Below are 15,574 nucleotides of genomic sequence, written 5' to 3'. Positions count from 1 at the left end.
AACATGCATGCTTTGTTGCTGGAACCCAGATATTCCAGAGAGAAAAACTGAGTGTTCCTCCTTCCTCTCCACTGCTCTGGGCAAGAGGATGCCAGAAGCGGTCTGCAAAGCACATCAGAAAGAAAACTTTCTTTAGCAGAAGATTTTCTGAGTGCTGACATCTCTCTGCTCCAGCTGTCCTGTTCCACCCAGAAGAGGTCTTGCTCTGCCCCTGAGTGTATGTGGGAGGATGCTGGTCAAACCAGCATCTTGGAAAGTGAGGCAAAGCACTGCTTGTTCCATGCTGGCTGGTCTATGCCTTGCTGCTTGAGACAATACGTGAACACTTTGGTAGTACAGAAGGGAAGAAGATATAAGCAAATTTCTCCCAAGTCCAGAAGAATAACAAAGAAAAGGAGTTACGTATGGGAAACAGCTTCCTGAGAACAGCCTTGAGACCTGGGAGTGGAGGCTGACGCAGGGAAGCAACGATCCTGTAAACACAAAGATGCCAAAAATGGACAGGAAGGAAAACCTCCTGCTGTAGATTCATGGCAGGAATGAAAAACTCTTTCGGTGGCTGAGCTGAGTGGCACTGTATAGGTACATCAAACAGCTATGGTTTAGACACAGGCCTGCACTAACACAGGGAAACAAAGGGGCTTGGGTGTAAGCAGCACATTAGGCTTTAAATAACAAGGCACAGAGCCGGGCAAAAGCAGCAGCTCCTTACATTTACCTCACAAAAAAAGGTTTCACTTAATGCCTTTCCCTTTGTCATCACTTTGATATGTGCTCTCCAGCAGTAGGTCCTGCCCAGGGCAGCACAGTGGAGGCTTGCCTCAGTCAGCAGTTAATGCAGCGCAGACAAGGGGCAGCTGTGGGGCTGACCACAGGAACTGACACCAGCCACATGAACTGACACCAACACAGAGTCTAGCCCCTGGATCTCGGAAGGAAAGCCTGGTTTCCTGTGTGCTTACACACACATTACAGGAACCATCCCTGCAGTCAATACTGCAGACTGGTATTTCATTCCTTCCTGGAAGCTGCTGCACCTTGGACAACATGTATGGGGAAACTGGAGGTTATCCCAGCTGACAGCTTGCTTCTGATGGGCACAAAAAGACAGTTCTATATTTCATCCTTCCTGGAAGCTGCTGCACCTTGGACAACATGTATGGGGAAACTGGAGGTTACCCCAGCTGACAGCTTGCTCCTGGTGGGCACCAAAAGACAGTTATCACAGAATCAGCCAGGTTGGAAGAGATCTCCAACATCATCCAGTTCAACCAGCACGCAGCCCGAGCTGACTGGATAGGGCTGGGTGCTAGGTTGGACTGGATGATCTTGGAGGTCTCTTCCAACCTGGTTGGTCCTATGATCTAGACCACGGCACTAAGTGTCTCAGCCAGGCTTTGCTTCAACACCTCCACAGAAGGCAACTCCACCACCTCCCTGGGCAGCCCATTTCAATGCCAATCACTCTCTCTGCCAGCAACTTCCTCCTAACATCCAGCCCAGACCTCCCCCAACACAACTTGAGACTGTGTCCCCTTGTTCTATTGCTGCTTGCCTGGGAGAACAGATCAACCCCCACCTGGCTACAGCCTCCCTTCAGGTAGTTGTAGACAGCAATGAGGTCCACCCTGAGCCTCCTCTTCTGCAGGCTGCACACCCCCAGCTCCCTCAGCCTCTCCTCACAGGGCTGTGCTCCAGGCCTTTCATCAGCTTCGCTGCCCTTCTCTGGACATGTTCCAGTACCTCAACATCTCTCTTGAACTGAGGGGTCCAAAACTGGACACAGCACTCAAGGTGTGGCCTGACCAGTGTTGAGTACAGGGGAAGAATAACCTCCCTCATCCTTATTTGCCACACTGTTCCTGATACAGGCCACCTTGGACAACATGCAGGGGGAGACTGGAGGTTATCCCAGCCGACAGCTTGCTCCCAGTGGGCATCAAAAGACAGTTTTATATTTCATTCCTTCCTGGAAGCTGGTGCACCTTGGACAACATGCAGGGGGAGACTGGAGGTTATCCCAGCTGACAGCTTCCTCCCAGTGGGCACCCAAAGACAGTTCTATATTTCATTCCTTCCTGGAAGCTGGTGCACCTTGGACAACATGCAGGGGGAGACTGGAGGTTATCCCAGCTGACAGCTTCCTCCCAGTGGGCACCCAAAGACAGTTCTATATTTCATTCCTTCCTGGAAGCTGGTGCACCTTGGACAACATGCAGGGGGAGACTGGAGGTTATCCCAGCTGACAGCTTCCTCCCAGTGGGCACCAAACGACAGTTATTTATTTAGGCAGAAAACTCAAAGCCATCATCTCAGCTGTGGGATTCAGAGAGAGAATGAATGAATGAATAGCTCACCGATAAATGATGCCTCTTTCGTGGAGAAACATGAGGGCTGAAATGATCTCAGCAGCGTAGAAGCGTGCCCGGTCCTCATCGAAGCGACGCGACTTCTGAATGTGGAACATCAAGTCGCCGCCGTTCACGAACTCCATCACAAAGAACAGGCGATCCTTCACACACACAGACACAACAGACAGCAGCAGTCAGATCCTCTGGCAGCCTCAGAAAGAACTGAGTACAGCTAGTATCTCCCAAACGAGAACAGACGAAGCACCTGGGAGGCACTGGAAACTCTTCGCTGGCTCTCAGCCCCAAGGTGGGTTAGAATCATAGAATCGAGCAGGTTGGAAGAGACCTCCAAGGTCAGCCAGTCCAACCTAGCACCCAGCCCTAGATAATCAACTACACCATGGCACTAAGTGCCTCAGCCACTCTTCTCTTGTCTCACCAATCTGATCTCCTTTTATGATCAGGTTACCTGCCTGGTGAATGTGGGGAAGGCTGTGGATGTAGTCTACCTGGACTTCAGCAAAGCCTTTGACACTGTCTGCCACAAGAAGCTCCTAGCCAAGCTGGCAGCTCATGGTTTGGACAGATTCACTCTGTGCTGGATCAAGAACTGGCTGGATGGCAGAGTCCAGAGAGTGGTGGTGAATGGTGCCACATCCAGTTGGCAGCTGTCACTAGTGGTGTTCCACAGGGATCAGTGCTGGGCCCAGTCCTGTTCAATATCTTTATTGATGACCTGGACAAGGGGATTGAGTCCTGCATCAGTAAGTTTGCAGATGACACCAAGCTAGGAGCAGGTGTGGAGCTGTTGGAAGGTAGAAGAACCCTGCAGAGGGACCTGGCCAGGCTGGATGGGTGGGCAGAGGCCAATGAGATGAGATTGAACAAGGCCAAGTGCAGGGTTCTACACTTTGGCCACAACAACCCCAAGCAGCACTACAGGCTGGGGACTGAGTGGCTGGAGAGCAGCCAGGAGGAAAGGGACCTGAGGGTACTGATAGATAGTAAGCTGAAGATGAGCCAGCAGTGTGCCCAGGTGGCCAAGAGAGCCAATGGCATCCTGGGCTGCATCAGGAACAGTGTGGCCAGTAGGACAAGGGAGGTTATTCTGCCCCTGTACTCAGCACTGCACAGGCCACACCTTGAGTACTGTGTCCAGTTCTGGGCTCCTCAATTCAAGAGAGATGTTGAGGTGCTGAAATGTGTCCAGAGAAGGGCAACAAAGCTGGTGAGGGGCCTGGAACAGGAACCATGTGAGGAGAGGCTGAGGGAGCTGGGGGTGTGCAGCCTGCAGAAGAGGAGGCTCAGGGGTGACCTCATTGCTGTCTACAACTACCTGAAGGGAGGCTGCAGACAGGTGGGGGTTGGTCTCTTCTGCCAGGCAAGCAGCAATAGAACAAGGGGACACAGTCTCAAGTTGTGGTGGGGGAGGTCTAGGCTGGATGTTGTTAGGAAGTTGTTGTCAGAGAGAGTGATTGGCATTGGAATGGGCTGCCCAGGGAGGTGGTGGAGTCACCGTCCCTGGAGGTCTTCAAGAGGAGACCGGATGGGGCACTTAGTGCCATGGTCTAGATGACTGTCTAGGGCTGGGTGCTAGGTTGGACTGGATGATCTTGGAGGTCTCTTCCAACCTGGTTGATTCTATGATTCTTGAACACCTCCAGGGACAGCGACTCCACTACCTCCCTGGGCAGCCCATTCCAATGCCAATCACTCTCTCTGACAACAACTTCCTCCTAACATCCAGCCTATACTTCCCCCTGCACAACTTGAGACTGTGTCCCCTTGTTCTCTTGCTGCTTGCCTGGCAGAAGAGACCAACTCCACCCGGCTACAGCCTCCCTTCAGGTAGTTGTAGACAGCAATGAGGTCCACCCTGAGCCTCCTCCTTTCCAGGCTGCACACCCCCAGCTCCCTCAGCCTCTCCTCACAGGGCTGGGCTGCAGGCCCCCCACCAGCCTTCTCAACCTTCTCTGGACACGTTGCAGCGTCTCAACATCTCTCTCAAATGGAACACCTGAGCTCTCTAGGGAAAGGTGCTCCAAAATACATAATCAGACTGCTCACAAACCGCAGCATCACCACAACAGCACAAAGGCTCAGGAGCAGCAAAGACAACGTTGCCTCAAGGATATCCCAACACTATTTTAGGACATGTGTGTTGTTTTCCATCACAGGATTTCCTGCCATGCAGGAAATGGCAGCTGCCATTTGGGCCCTCAGATTTCATCTTGTCTCTGATTAACCTGCAGAGATCCCCCCCCACCCCAGTGATGAATGAACTGATAAAAGTATAAACCACAGTTTCTGCTAGGCAGAAAAGCTCAGCCCATTAGCCACAGCTCTAAGTCTTTGAGGGTGTCTTCAGCATTGCTCTATTTCTTGCAGAAGTGCACATATAGGGAAGTGCTGCTTCACCTGCATGCTCCACAGGCTGGGTAGGGGGTTTATGTGTACAATAGGGCTGCTTGCTTAATTGTGAGAGAAAAGACACACAGTGATTTGTCACAAAGCCACACCCTAGAACTGGTGCAGTTTGGTTCAAAAACTTTCCTTATTAATTGTCTGGGGACATTTAGTATTGATTGTTTCAGTCTGAGTATCAGGAACTACCAGACAAAAAAAGAGGCATACACAGAATCACAGAATCAACCAGGTTGGAAGAGATCTCCAAGATCATCCAGTCCAACCTAGCACCCAGCCCCATCCAATCAACTGGACCATGGCACTAAGTGCCTCATCCAGGCTTTTTTTTTAACACCTCCAGGGATGGTGACTCCACCACCTCCCTGGGCAGCCCATTCCAGTGGCAAATCACTCTCTCTGGCAACAACTTCCTCCTAACATCCAGTCTATAATTCACTTGAGATCAGCCAGCATTTTAATGGTACCATTTGTACTTTCCTCACAAGCCCTTTCTCAGGTCTGATGTTTAGCATTTACTAGCTAGTTTTAACCCCTCCCTAAATCTAAGAGAGGCTAAGCACTGTTATGCTCTCCTTACTGGCAGCCAGCCAGCTTGAAATGACCACTGATATTAACATCCTGAGATGCACACAGCAAAAGAAAAGCAAGCAGGAATCCTTTCATTCCTCTCTGAACATGAGCAGGAAGGCAAATGGCTGGTGACAGATGAGGACAGCTTGCTTTTTGTCATCCTCCTGGGCTCTGCTCAGTGGCTCCCTCTGGGCTCCTTCCAGAAGCTAAGATAAATGTGTTCCCACCCATCTCACAATGCTACCACATGTAACACCAGGGCCAAGGGTTAAATGCTATCCCCAGTCCTTATAAACAACAATCATAGAATCAACCAGGTTGGAAGAGACCTCCAAGATCATCCAGTCCAACCTAGCACCCAGCCCTAGACAATCAACCAGACCATGGCACTAAGTGCCTCAGCCAGGCTTTGCTTCAACACCTCCAGGGACAGAGACTCCACCACCTCCCTGGGCAGCCCATTCCAATGCCAATCACTCTCTCTGACAACAACTTCCTCCTCACATCCAGCCTAGACCTCCCCCAACACAACTTAACACTGTGTCCCCTTGTTCTCTTGCTGCTTGCCTGGCAGAAGAGACCAACCCCACCTGGCTACAGCCTCCCTTCAGGGAGCTGCAGACAGCAATGAGGTCAGCCCTGAGCCTCCTCTTCTCCAGCCTAAACACCCCCAGCTCCCTCAGCCTCTACTATGTCATTGTTTCACTCTGCCTGTAGCTGAAAGACATCCCAGCTGGCTTGTCTGTGGCAGCAGTCTAAGCCAGAGCAGCAAACACTCTGCAAACCCACTGGCAAACTCAGCATTTCAGCCCACAGGAGACCTCTAATGCCACATTGGCACTGCCACCAGTTAAACTGCATCTGGCTGTGCTGTGTCTGCCTGTTCAACAACTCTTGCTCCAGCTGCAGCACCACTACTGCCTCTGCCTTTCCAGTCGGGCCAGCTTTTACATCTCCTTGTTATTCTTCCCCTCCCCCTTCCTTGCTGATCTCTCCACATGCCAGGAGCTTATCTAGCCTAGCTTGTCCAGGCACCTCTTCAAGCCCATACTTAAAAAAGAAACCCCTCTTGCCAGATCTGCAACAGGAAGTAATGCAATTTACCAGCACCCCGATGAAGGATGTGTCTCTGTGTATTTATGTAAGCAATACATATGCCTGCATAAACATGCAGAAAGTTAGGTGAGTGTGAATGTATCTTCTACTCTTTTCTTAAAGGGGAGCTTCAGGGAGGCAAAGTCAGCTCTTCCTGTTTTAAAACATACATGTCCTGTGTCTCCACTGCTGGCCCACCTCAGACTTCTGGATGCATTCATCTTAAAGGAAGATACCATTTCTTCTTGATGATCTGGACCAGGGGATTGAGTCCAGCATCAGTAAGTTTGCAGATGACACCAAGCTAGGAGCAGCTGTGGAGCTGTTGGAAGGTAGAAGAGCCCTGCAGAGGGACCTGGACAGGCTGGATGGGTGGGCAGAGGCCAATGGCATGAGACTGAACAAGGCCAAGTGCAGGGTTCTGCACTTTGGCCACAACAACCCCAAGCAGCACTACAGGCTGGGGACTGAGTGGCTGGAAAGCAGCCAGGAAGAAAGGGACCTGGGGGTACTGATAGAGAGTAGCTGAAGATGAGCCAGCAGTGTGCCCAGGTGGCCAAGAGAGCCAATGGCATCCTGGCCTGCATCAGGAACAGTGTGGCCAGTAGGACAAGGGAGGTTATTCTGCCCCTGTACTCAGCACTGCACAGGCCACACCTTGAGTGCTGTGTCCAGTTCTGGGCCCCTAAATTCAAGAGAGATGTTGAGGTGCTAGAATAGTTCCAGAGAAGGGCAACAAAGCTGGTGAGGGGCCTGGAACAGAAACCCTGTGAGGAGAGGCTGAGGGAGCTGGGGGTTGTTTAGCCTGGAGAAGAGGAGGCTCAGGGGTGACCTCATTGCTGTCTACAACTACCTGAAGGGACATTGTAGCTAGGTGGGGGTTGGCCTCTTCTGCCAGGCAACCAGCAATAGAACAAGGGGACACAGTCTCAAGTTCTGCCAGAGGAGGTCTAGGCTGGATGTTAGGCGGAAGTTGTTGTCAGAGAGAGTGATTGGCATTGGAATGGGCTGCCCAGGGAGGTGGTGGAGGCACTGTCGCTGGAGGTCATCAAGAAAAGCCTGGCTGAGGCACTTGGTGCCATGGTCTAGATGACTGAATAGGGCTGGAGGATAGGTTGGACTGGATGATCTTGGAGGTCTCTTCCAACCTGGCTGATTCTAGGATTCCTCAAATGCTCAAGTGTGCTAGGATACAACTGCTTTCAAGAGTCACATCACTGGTGACATAACATTAGCATCCTTTTGTTACAAACAGCTCTTGCTTCAGACTAACTGCAAACCTCAACAATTATCGCTGCATATGATGCTCACAGGCAGCTAAGGCCTCACCTCCAACCCATGGTCTCATTTCAGAACCTGTGAAATTAATGCATAAGTAAATAAGAATTCTTTAATTACTGAAGCTCTCTTATTTAGGCCTAATAGAAATTTGGACTACTCTACAATTTATTTTCTTGGAAGAGGTCCAGCTAATTGCCTATATTAAAGCAGCAGACAGTTCAAGAAAAGACTGGATGAGGCACTTAGTGCCATGGTCTAGTTGATTGGATAGGGTTGGGGATAGGTTGGACTGGATGATCTTGGAGGTCTCTTCCAACCTGGTTGATTCTACGATTCAGATACTTGCAAATTTGACCTGAGTTAGAGTTAAGTGCCTGCCTTCTTGGCATGGGAATTAGGAGGAGTTGAAAGCTAGAGTGTTTTGGGGTGGCTCTAATACTGAAATCCTCACATTTCTATCTTTTGTGTTTTGCATTGCTCAGAAGTCTTCCCTGATCTGCTATCTCTGTTTGACGTCGGCAGAAGTAAAAGAAAGAGCATCTGAGTCAACAGGAAACAGTGACGCAGAAGCCTCTGCAGCGGCAGCAGCTGCGCGAGGAAATCGCCTTGCACCACGGCTGGCCAAGGAGCCGGATGAGTGGAGCCACAGAGCAACTGCTGCTGTACATTGAAGACATACTTGGAGGAAACAAATGAAGTCCTTGGGATCAGGCAGGCTCATTTAGAGCACAAATCCTATGAGGAGAGGTTGAGGGAGCTGGGCCTGTTTAGCCTGGAGAAGAGGAGGCTCAGGGGTGATCTTATTACTGTCTACAACTCCCTGAAGGGACATTGTAGCCAGGTGGGGGGTGGCCTCTTCTCCCAGGTAACCAGCAATAGAACAAGGGGACACAGTCTCAAGTTGTGCCAGGGTAGGTATAGGCTGGATATTAGGAAGAAGTTCTTCACAGAGAGAGTGATTGGCATTGGAATGGGCTGCCCAGGGAGGTGGTGGAGGCACCGTCCCTGGGGGTCTTCAAGAAAAGCCTGGCTGAGGCACTTAGTGCCATGGTCTAGTTGAGTGGTTAGGGCTGGGTGCTAGGTTGGACTGGATGATCTTGGAGGTCTCTTCCAACCTGGTTGATTCTATGATTCTATGATTTCAAGGTCAGCCTACACTAGAGATTAGCCCTGGCAATTTCAGAGCAAGAGAGTTACTTGGGGTTTTTATTTCTTTGAATCTGGGGTTGCTATCTGAATTTGTTTGCTTACACTTCTCAAGGCTGCTGAAAGCACATGCTGTGTGCTGAGGACAGTGTTGGACAGCAAGCACATGCAACTGTTTTATTTGCTTGTTGTCTTAGCCAGGTGGTGGAGTTGCCATCCCTGGAGGTGTTTAAAAGGAGAGTGGATGTGGCGCTTGAGGCTGTGGTCTAGTGATGAAGGATGCTGGGATGAAGGTTGGACTGGCTGATCCTGGTGGTCATTTCCAACCATAGCAATTCATACTGATTAGATGTTGTGCTGAAGGATTTGGTTTAGTCAAGGACTTGTCAGTGTGAAACTAATGATTGGACTCAATGATCCTGAAGGTCTTTTCCAATCTAAGAAATTCTGTGAGTCTGTGTTGGTAGGGCTTGAAGAGAATCCCTGTTTGCAAATAGCACTGGGTGGGACAATTCATGTACTGATTAATGCCCCTTGCAAACACAAGTACCCACTGGATCCCCACTCAAAAATTACTTTAGGCCTTTGTCCTCAACAGCTCTACAAGAAAGTTCATTTGGACCCTCATACTTCAGCCAACTATGATCCACTTCCAGCTGAGTCACAGCTGATGTCCACGTATTAGCAACACAAGACCTCTCAAAATGGAGTTGCTGTCCCTGGAGGTATTGAAGCAAAGCCTGGCTGAGGCACTTAGTGCCATGGTCTAGTTGACTGGCTAGGGCTGGGTGCTAGGTTGGACTGGATGATCTTGGAGGTCTCTTCCAACCTGGTTCATTCTATGATTCTAAGTATGAGAGCCTTATCTCCAATCACAGACTTGCATGCCAAGTAAATGAGATGCAGCAGCAGCATTGCCCTGGTTCAGGTAGCACAGAGGAAGGAGAAGGGTAAAGAAGCATTTCCTATGTGCAGATATGGAAGAAGGCAATACCTGCTGCCCTGCAAGAGCTGCTGTGCAAAGGGCAGCATGGAGGCCAGAGAGGATTTCTTTCAAGACCTCAGTGGAGGTTCAAGAGACCCACTGGAAAACACCAAGGTCTCTTCAGCTTCAACAGGCATCAGGAATGGGCTTGGACAAGGTCTGCACACCCCTGTTGCTGCAGAGCTCTTCCAAAAACTGCTTCTGCCCATACTCAACACTGGTCAGGCCACACCTTGAGTGCTGTGTCCAGTTCTGGGCTCCTCGATTCAAGAGAGATGTTGAGATACTGGAATGTGTCCAGAGAAGGGCAACAAAGCTGGTGAGGGGCCTGGAGCACAGCCCTGTGAGGAGAGGCTGAGGGAGCTGGGGGTGTGCAGCCTGGAGAAGAGGAGGCTCAGGGCAGACCTCATTGCTGCCTACAACTACCTGAAGGGAGGCTGTAGCCAGGTGGGGTTGGTCTCTTCTGCCAGGCAAGCAGCAATAGAACAAGGGGACACAGTCTCAAGTTGTGCTGGTGGAAGTATAGGCTGGATGTTAGGAGGAAGTTGTTGGCAGAGAGAGTGATTGGCATTGGAATGGGCTGCCCAGGGAGGTGGTGGAGTTGCTGTCCCTGGAGGTGTTCAAGAAAAGCCTGGCTGGGGCACTTAGTGCCATGATCTAGATGACTGGATAGGGCTGGGTGCTAGGTTGGACTGGATGATCTTGGAGGTCTCTTCCAACCTGGTTGATTGTATGACTCTATGATTCAATTTCTCTGCAGGACAAAGGGCTGAGCTGCTCCACCAAGGACAGATGCCAGCAGTAATTTCACAGGAGCCTCCTCTTTGGATGACAGATGCTATATAAGGCAGCATCTGAAGGATACTGATGCCTGCTTAAATGCAGTTTGGAGCAATGGTCCAAATTCTTCTTAATGCCCCTCCCCCTCACAAAAGAAGGAAAACCTAACTGGCTGGCTCAGGGATTTTGTTAAGTTTGCACTTCATCTTTTTGGGAAATAATTCATGCACACAACTCCTCAGAAAAATCAGCTTTAGGCTCAATCTGAGTTCACTGAAGCCAAAGGGCTTCCCCAAGAATAGAGTCATTTTTCACTCTTCTGGCAGTTCATGCTTTGCAGAGCAGAAAGCAGGCTCTCAAAAATCATCTCCATACAGAGGCAGCTGTGTCACTGCTTCCCAGTGCAAGCTTATTGTTTCCAAAAAGAGGAGCAGGGCTTAGGGAGCTTGCATGCAAATTATTACAAGATAATTACAAGAGCTGGCAGGCTCCCTCAGTGCTCCCAATGTTCCTGCTCTCCCTTCGTGGTCCACAACCCCCACACAAAGCAATCTGCCCCAGGCCTTGCTGGAAGCAGACAAATAATCCATGCTCTCTCAGTATCAGGCCTCGGAAAGCCACATGCACAGCTCCCCCGGCAGTGTGAGTGGCCATCCGTATCTGGGTCAAGTCTCACTGAAGCACAGGACCTAGAGAAGGAGTAACCAATGGGTTTGCTTCTCAGTAGTTATCCTCACAGAAGCAGCAGAGAAGCATGAACCACAGTCAGACACTGCTTTATGCCCAAACGCCTCCCCTCTGCACCTGGCCCTTTAACAAAGCAGCACTGCATCCTGGCAAGCTGCCTGCTGCTCCCAGCTAAGAGGTTCACATGAGGGCAGGCTGTCCAGAGGGGTTAACCATGGCAGCCTTTCAAAACCAGAAAGTACCGTGGGTGTCATAAGGATAGGCTCACCAAGAGGGAATCACTGAACCAACCTTCGCAAGCACAGAGCTGAAGCAGATGCGATGGGGCAAGGCACTGAATTATGCTAGGTGAAGATCTGATCCTTTGATTTCACATCAGAATAACCAGACTGAGCAGAGAAGAAGGAATGCCTCTGTGCTCAGCTGGAATTACATGCATGCATTGGTGATGCTCCTTAAACATGGCCACAGTGATGAGTGCCACGGCACCTGTCACTGCTCTGCTCGCCCCCACGGCCCAAGACTCCCAGACAAACAGGGCAGCGGCAGAAAGACAGCAGCTTTCTCAACCATCTGCTCACTGATTCTTGGTGCTCTGTTAGCTGCTCTACCTCTCTGCTTCAGTGACTGCAGACAGAGTGTGCCAGCCTCAGCAACCACTTCTGCTTAGGAGAAATCAAGCCACAGCAAGGGAGCGTGCTGCAGATGGCACACACGGCACTGAGGCTATCGAGGCAGGGAAGATCACTGCACAGAGAGCACATCTGAAAGGCTGAGAAGGGAAAGGTTTCTTCTGGTGGTTCTTTTCTGAACAGAGTGCCACCTCTGAGAGGCTGAGAAAGGAAAGGGTTCTTCTGGTGGTTCTTTTCTGAACAGTGCCACCTCTGAAAGGCTGAGAAAGGAAAGGTTTCTTCTGGTGGCTCTTCTCTGAACAGAGAGCACATCTGAAAGGCTGAGAAGGGAAAGGTTTCTTCTGGTGGTTCTTTTCTGAACAGAGAGCACATCTGAAAGGCTGAGAAAGGAAAGCTGGTGAAAGGCCTGAAACACAAACCCTATGAGGAGAGGCTGAGGGAGCTGGGGGTGTGCAGCCTGCAGAAGAGGAGGCTTAGGGGGGACCTCATTGCTGTCTACAACTACCTGAAGGGACATTGTAGCCAGGTGGGAGGTGGCCTCTTCTCCCAGGCAACCAGCAATAGAACAAGGGGACACAGTCTCAAGTTGTGCCAGGGAAAGTATAGGCTGGATGTTAGGAGGAAGTTGTTGTCAGAGAGAGTGATTGGCATTGGAATGGGCTGCCCAGGGAGGTGGTGGAGGCACTGCACCTGGAGGTGTTCAAGAAGAGACTGGATGAGGCACTTAGTGCCATGGTCTAGATGAATGGACAGGGCTGGGTGCTAGGTTGGACTGGATGATCTTGGAGGTCTCTTCCAACCTGGTTGATTCTACGATTCTATGATTTTGATGTTTCTTTTCTGAACAGAGTGCACATCTGAAAGGCTGAGAAAGGAAAGGTTTCTTCTGGTGGCTCTTCTCTGAACAGTGCCACCTCTGAAAGGCTGAGAAAAGAAAGGGTTCTTCTGGTGGCTCTTCTCTGAACAGTGCCACCTCTGAAAGGCTGAGAAAGGAAAGGGTTCTTCTGGTGGTTCTTTTCTAAGGAGGAGCTGTGAAAGTTCAGCAAGCTCAGGAAGGGGATAAGGTGCATGCAGCATCTCTTCTGGGGCGGGCAGGTGGTGAGTAGGCTTCTGAGAAGCACAGGTCACTTCCCCACACCCAGCTCATTTGTAGCTCCTTTAATAAAGAGCTGCGATGTCACTGTCACAACTACAGTGCAGCTCACTGACAACTGCCCTCTGCTATCTACTGCTGCCAATAGCAGCAGGCACAGCCCAGACCTTCCTGTGCCGCAGCAGAGGGGCACATAAACCTCACCTAGAGAATAACAAAGTGGCTCTTTCCATCTGCATAAATAAACTCTGTGGGGTCCCTCGGGGGACAGGCTGTCTCTGGCACGCATGTGTGCACACCACAGTGTTAATGCTGAGCTCATGCCAGAAGACCTGAACAACAACCATGGCAGCTCAGGGTGAGCTGAGAGGAGTTGAGGATTTCCATCTGCCCTGGGAATAAAAAATATCAAATAAACCCACAAATTTAACTACAGGCACCAAATTTCTGCCCCCATTTACTTCAATCTGGACTCGTGAATACAGTAACAATGCACCCTCTGGGTTGAGTGTGTCTTTGTTAGTCTCCTTCCCCTCAAGACAGTCTAATTCACAGCAGGATAACATGGATCAGCTCATTTAATGACCAGAAATATTTTATGACCAGAAACTTTTACTGAACACACATACATAGAGAGAAAGATGATTTTTATCACTGTTCTTCATTTCTATCTGGTTTATTAAAAATAAAACAAAAAACCCACCTAAGGAGCAAAAAAAAACCAATCAATCATCTCAGGTGCTATGTCATAGAATCATAGCATCAGTCAGGGTTGGAAGGGACAACAAGGATCATTCCAGTCCCCCTGTCATGGCCAGGGACACCCTATCCTAGATCAGGCTGGCCACAGCCTCATCCAGCCTGGCCTTAAATACCTCCAGCCATGGGGCCTCAACCACCTCCCTGAGCAACCCATTCCAGCCTCTCACCACTCTCATGCTCAACAACTTCCTTCTCACATCCACTCTGAATCTCCTCACCTCCAGCTTTGCTCCATTCCCCCAGTCCTGTCACTCCCTGAGAGCCTAAAAAGTCCCTCCCTGGATTTTTTGGAGGCCCCCTTCAGATACTAGAAGGCTACAAGAAGGTCACCTCACAGCCCCAACTCTTTCATTCTGTCCTCATAGCAGAGCTGCTGCAGCCCTCTGAGCATCCTCGTGGCCCTTCTCTGGACACACTCCAGCATCTCCACATCCCTCTTGTCATAGGGGCTCCAGAACTGGATGCAGGACTCCAGGTGGGGTCTCAGCAGAGCAGAGCAGAGAGGGAGAATCACCTCCCTGGCCCTGTTGGCCACACTTTGCCTGCTGCAGCCCAGGCTGTGGTTGGCTTTCTGGGCTGCAAGTGCACACTGCTGGCTCCTGTTGAGTTTCTCGTCCAGTGGCACCCCCACGTCAACCAATTCCATCACAAACATTAACTATCTGTGCAATTCCAATTAAAGGAGAAAAAAAATATTCTTTTTAAGTTATTTGGCCATCATTAAAGCAAGATACCTCAAAAACTGACAGAAGAAATCAAATTAGATTCTCCTCTGCAGACTCTTTAAATAAATAAATGCCCCTTCCCATCTGAAACATCAAAAACCTGACTGAAATCAGAGGGGAATAAATTGAGGAATAAGGAACTAGAACCTATCAAGCTATAGACACCACCTGTTAATCAAAGATCTATAGGACATCTGAATCCCTTAGCTGGCTGCTGGTCTCAGGAGAGAGTAGCTCCATCAAGCTCCATGCTCTTTTTACAGCCCTCAGTTCAGAAATATAGGCTACTGGAATTGCTGTTTCCAGTTTGGAGTAACCAACCTCTGCAATATCTGAGAGATTCTGCTGGGGAAAGCCTCAGCAGACCTCTACCAAAGGTCTTCCTGAAAATTCAGAGTGCTGAAACACCCAAAAGTCGCTTGGAAATGGCTTGCTACAAGGGTTTTGTGCATCCGTTCTCTTACTTTAAACATCATTTAGAAAGCAACAGAGATTCAAAGAGGCTGAAACCTCATACACTGCTGGGTCACATCTCAGTTGGAATCACAGAATGGTTTAGGGTGGAAGGGACCTCAAAGATCACCATCCCTGGAGGTCTTCAAGAGAAGACTGGCTGAGGCACTTAGTGCCATGGTCTAGTTGACTGGCTAGGCCTGGGTGCTAGGTTGGACTGGATGATCTTGGAGGTCTCTTCCAACCTGGTTGATTCTATGATCACCTAGTTCCAACCCCCTCCCATAGGCTGGGATATCTCCCACTAGAGCAGGTTGCTCAAGGCCTCATCTAATCTACCCTTGAACACCTCCAGGGAGGGAGCATCCACAACCTCCCTGGGCTACCTGTTCCAGTGTTTCATCACCCTCACTGTAAAGAACTTCTTCCTAACATCTAGTTTAAATCTCCCCTCTGTCAGTTTAAACCCATTATCTCTCATCCTGTCATTACAAGACCTTGTAAACAGTTACCTCTTCTGAGCTTCAATACCCTTTTTTTCTCCTCTCCCCTTCTCCTCAATACTGATTGGCATCTGCTTGCTCAGG

The 15,574-nt window shown here is 49.9% G+C and overlaps 1 protein-coding gene across 2 annotated transcripts in view; it reads right to left on the bottom strand.

Moving 5' to 3' along the window:
• PRKCH (protein kinase C eta) overlaps positions 1-15,574 on the bottom strand; it is a 192,360-nt gene that overhangs the window by 73,744 nt on the left and 103,042 nt on the right. For both annotated transcript variants that reach the window (XM_064154879.1, XM_064154813.1), the window contains exon 10: positions 2,358-2,512. In XM_064154879.1, the coding sequence (XP_064010949.1) occupies positions 2,358-2,512 (155 nt within the window). The remainder of the gene's footprint in view (positions 1-2,357; positions 2,513-15,574) is intronic.

The sequence above is a fragment of the Pogoniulus pusillus genome, chromosome 1 (assembly GCF_015220805.1).
Source record: "Pogoniulus pusillus isolate bPogPus1 chromosome 1, bPogPus1.pri, whole genome shotgun sequence".
Taxonomy (NCBI): domain Eukaryota; kingdom Metazoa; phylum Chordata; class Aves; order Piciformes; family Lybiidae; genus Pogoniulus; species Pogoniulus pusillus.
This window is presented reverse-complemented; position numbering and strand designations above follow the sequence as displayed.